A 4,158-nucleotide genomic window follows, 5' to 3' on the forward strand; every position below is an offset into this window, starting at 1 on the left:
TACCGTAAATATATCAAAACTTAATGTTTGATAAGTAATATGCATTGCTAAGAACTTCATTTGAACAACTTTAAAGATGATTTTCTCAATATTTAGATTTTTTTTCTCCCTCAGATTCCAGATTTTCAAATATTGTCCGATCCTAACAAACCATACATCAATGGAAAGATTATTTATTCAGATTTCAATTTGGAAAAATGGACCCTTATGACTGGTTTTGTGGTCCAGGGTCACATTTATGGTTAGCAAAGGGACCAGAGTCGACAACAACAACACCTACATTCTTCACTTACGTGTTTTTTTTTGTTTCTTTTTTTAATCAAACAAGGGAAACAAACGTCATCATAAGAACTACGACAGTTAACAGCTAACAAACACTTCACAACTCAGGGGTGTAAGGCACAAATTTACAGGTGGAAGGAGAAAAACAGGCTGAAATGATTCGACGAAAGGGTTGTGTGTGTGGACGGGACGAGAAAACTACGATTGAAAGCGTCTTGAATGGCACTCGGATGGACCGGCGGATTTCAGGAGGTGATGATGAAGAGGTGAGATTCAGGAGTTCCTGTCTGTGGCCTGTAAGCTCTACCCACAAGCCACTCTGGCACGGCTCGAGAATATTTCCTTCCATACGGAGGCTTCCCTCGTCTCTGACTTTGCTTAGCAATGTCCAAAGAGTTAGTGGACAGAAGGGCTGCTGGCTCCAGTTTAATGACTTTAAATAATTTCACACTTGATTAATTCAAATTAAAAAGATCGCTCCCGTCTCATTTGAGCCTAAAAGAGACGCTCTTTCTGCAAAAGCACTTTATTAAAAAATAAATACAACCTGCTATTAGTATTAACAGTCACGTGTTATTTAGTCAACAGTTTCAGTAGACGTGTTGAACTCTTGCACGAAGGCAGAACTCGATTGCTTTGTCCAGTAACAGTAACACTGAGACAGGCGGCGGCTTTTCACAGTTTTCCCAAAGTAAACTCCAGCAGCTGTTCCAATCTGAACTTGCTGTGTGTCCAAGTGCTTGATAACCGGGGCGTCTCTCGTAGCTTCTGCGCCCATCTCCGAAGTGCTTTTGGCAGAAAATGACCATCGGCAACCATGCTGCCACTGGACGAAATCTCCAAGAGTTGCCCCAGATGTTCGCCCTCATCAGCCTGAGCTCGACATGTATTACAAAATATACAAAACAAAACAAAAAGTGAGTTGCATTTCCTGTACACAGCTGCACAAAGCAGACGCACTTTCACGTTCCCTGTCTTTGATTCCGCAGCGATCGATTATGTGCAGGAGTCCCCGGACTTGGCTTTTGTGGAAAGGGACACCAGATTCGGTTTAGGAGGGACGTCAGGCTTGAGATGCCTGGAGAGAGAGCCGTATGAGCTCAGGCTGGGATGGCGCGACAGACCGAGGATCGGCGGCGGAGAGGTGACGTGCATGGAGTCCACCCGCTGCGGAGCGGGCGGAGGAGGCGTCTCCACACGGAAACTGTGGTTCCTGGACATGTGGGATGAGTTGGACGAGTTGGTGTTGTGCTGTTTCTTGATGCCCGAGCTCATGGGATAGCCGCGGCTGTATACGGACGAATGCACATCCAGCCTCTTGCCCATTTGCGGGACGGCAGGCGGGATCACGGCGCTCAGAGACGCCTCTCGCTGGGGGACTCTTGGAGGTGCTCTCTCGCCATTCGCCAAGCTTGGGCTCTTGAGGGACTTGTACTCCAGCGTGGCGGCCTGGTCAATGGCGAGCTCTCCGCGGTGCGGTTGCTCTACATACTCATGCTGATGTTGGGGCAAAGGCAGCACCACCACACTTGGGATGTGGCCCGGAGACGCCCGCAGAGGCAAATCCGTCGGGATGACCACAGAGCCCATGGAGGGCAAGTCTTTGGTGCAGGCGTTGATCAGGTTCTGGTTGCGCTCCCACTCGCGGCTGCCTCGGCTGGGTTTGCGCCGCGGCTGCATAGGCGTGGATTCGGGCGTGGGCAGAGCGGTCAGATCCAAGTGCTGGTCAGCTTTGATGAGCATCTTGCCGTTGGCCAAGCGGCCGTTGTGCATGAGTGGGGTCAGAATGGCTTCTGTCCGTCCGTCCTTGGCTTGCGTCTCAAAGAGCCCCGTCAGCTTGGTGACGCTGTTCATGGAGCCCCGTCTGGACTGAACCGAGTCCTTGTCTTTGCGGCCGGGCAGCTCGAAGTCCCGCCGGCGGTGGTGGTCGCACACGCAGTAGACCACGATGCCGGAGAAGATGCCGCCCATGACGAAGGCAAGGATGACGGCGATGGCCAGGAGCGTGACGGGAACCATCTGATCGCGGTCTCGGTGGTACGTCTCACGGATCACCCCTGCAAACAAGAGTTTTGCAACACGTTATTAAAAGAGTTCACCTGTGCATCTCGAATGCAAAACTGAACTTCGAGGGCCGTTCACACAGAATGCGTTTTTCCAGTCCATTGCACTACATTTCCATAAATTGGTCTATGCAAACACGCACTAGATGGATATGTTTGACTATTGCATTCACATCTGGCATCTTCTGCAGCATATTGTTCATGAAACGGCATTCTGAAAACTTAAGTTAAATACTTTTTATAAAGTGTCTTGCGACCTTGCATTTTTCACCCATTTCACAAGTAAAAGCGTGTTCTGTGTGAATCTTCCCTTAAGCAGCAATGTGCATGTCGATGCATGCTTAAAATCAGGATTAATCTGCAATACAAAGAGAGATAAAACTTCTTATTATCGTCTTATTATCTAAAGGAGACAAATAATGTGCATTCATTTAAACTCATGGATGAAGCTGCGATGTGTCCTGTGAGAGCGCTGCCCACTGCACTATTGTATTGAGAAATGCCAAATAATGTTAGCACATCAGATGTCTTAATCTATTCAACGGCTGATAAATTAGGTTACATTCCCATTCCCATCCAAACACCACAAGCCACAAAATTATCAGCAGAACAGCCATTTAAAATACACATAGGTGCTGCTATATTCCCACTGAGGCAAATAAATCCAATGTTTTACAAGTGTTGCAAACTCATAAAAGCTGATCCATTAGACGAGGCAGAAGTGTGTTACAGCCATTCAGTGGGGAGTACGGACACATTAACACACACACGGACCGCATGGATAGTGTGGGTCGAGATTTTACAGCGTTTAATGGACTCTTGAATGGACTTTTGAATATTCGTGGCTACATATTCCTCTTCTGTGGGCAGTATACGAAGCGCTCTGGATCTTCTGAAGGAGTCTCTCTCTGAGATGACAAAACGGCGTCACGCGTCTGGCTGGGAAGATCTGAGGGGTGCTTCTCTCTTTTTAACTTCACTCTCAGGAGACGCTCTTCCTCACAGTCTGTTTGATGTTTTAAAGCTCTCTTTCATGCGTCTACTGTACCATACCCTTGAGAAATCGTCGTTATTCTATTTTATAAAACTGCTCACGTACATCCTGGAGTATTAGAGAAAATATCACAGCAAAATATCAAACAGAAGCAATACATGATGTGTTTGAACTGCTAAATCAATAGATGTTGAAGCTGAAGACGGTCAGTACGGTGTGTGTTTGTGGTTAGTTAGTGGATCATGGTGCTAGTTAATGTGATTCTCTACACCTGTGTGAAGTTGTGCAGAACTGACATGCACTAAAATCAGCAAAACACAGAGAACAAAGATTCTGAAAATAATCTGATGAATCACATGAAGTGATGAAGTGACACAATTCTTCATTTTCATCACCAGATCTGACTTTTTATCAAATGTTTAAGTGTGTTTATGCTTCTTCTTTACAATAAATGACACTTGCTGTGATATTCTGTATCTAACAATCATTTGTAAGTGTCCAAATACTATTAAAATCCATTCCATTTCAGAAGAGCTCTGTTTTTAATGGCTCTTTTCCTCACAGGTTGCTCGGAGCGAATCGCCAGTGGAACAAATCTCACGCAGGCATTACACATTTGAATTTCATGAGACGTCACTCCTGACAATTAGACGTGTTAGAGCTTCACCGGCACAATCCTGCAGTCGTGGGCATGTAAATAAGACGATTCCTGCGTGAGACTGAGACGCGTGAATATTCTCTCTCACACACACACACACACACACACACACACACACACACACACACACACACACACACACACACACACACACACACACA

The 4,158-nt window shown here is 46.2% G+C and overlaps 1 protein-coding gene across 1 annotated transcript in view; it reads right to left on the reverse strand.

The window, feature by feature from the left end:
* Positions 1-185: 185 nt before the first annotated feature.
* LOC107566386 (semaphorin-6A) overlaps positions 186-4,158 on the reverse strand; it is a 61,772-nt gene continuing 57,799 nt past the window's right edge. Inside the window, exon 17 of the mRNA XM_016251830.1 lies at positions 186-2,339. Coding sequence (XP_016107316.1) covers positions 1,279-2,339 — 1,061 coding nt within the window. The 3' untranslated portion in view covers positions 186-1,278. The remainder of the gene's footprint in view (positions 2,340-4,158) is intronic.

Source organism: Sinocyclocheilus grahami, unplaced genomic scaffold (genome assembly GCF_001515645.1).
Source record: "Sinocyclocheilus grahami isolate Dianchi unplaced genomic scaffold, SAMN03320097.WGS_v1.1 scaffold1072.1, whole genome shotgun sequence".
Classification (NCBI taxonomy): domain Eukaryota; kingdom Metazoa; phylum Chordata; class Actinopteri; order Cypriniformes; family Cyprinidae; genus Sinocyclocheilus; species Sinocyclocheilus grahami.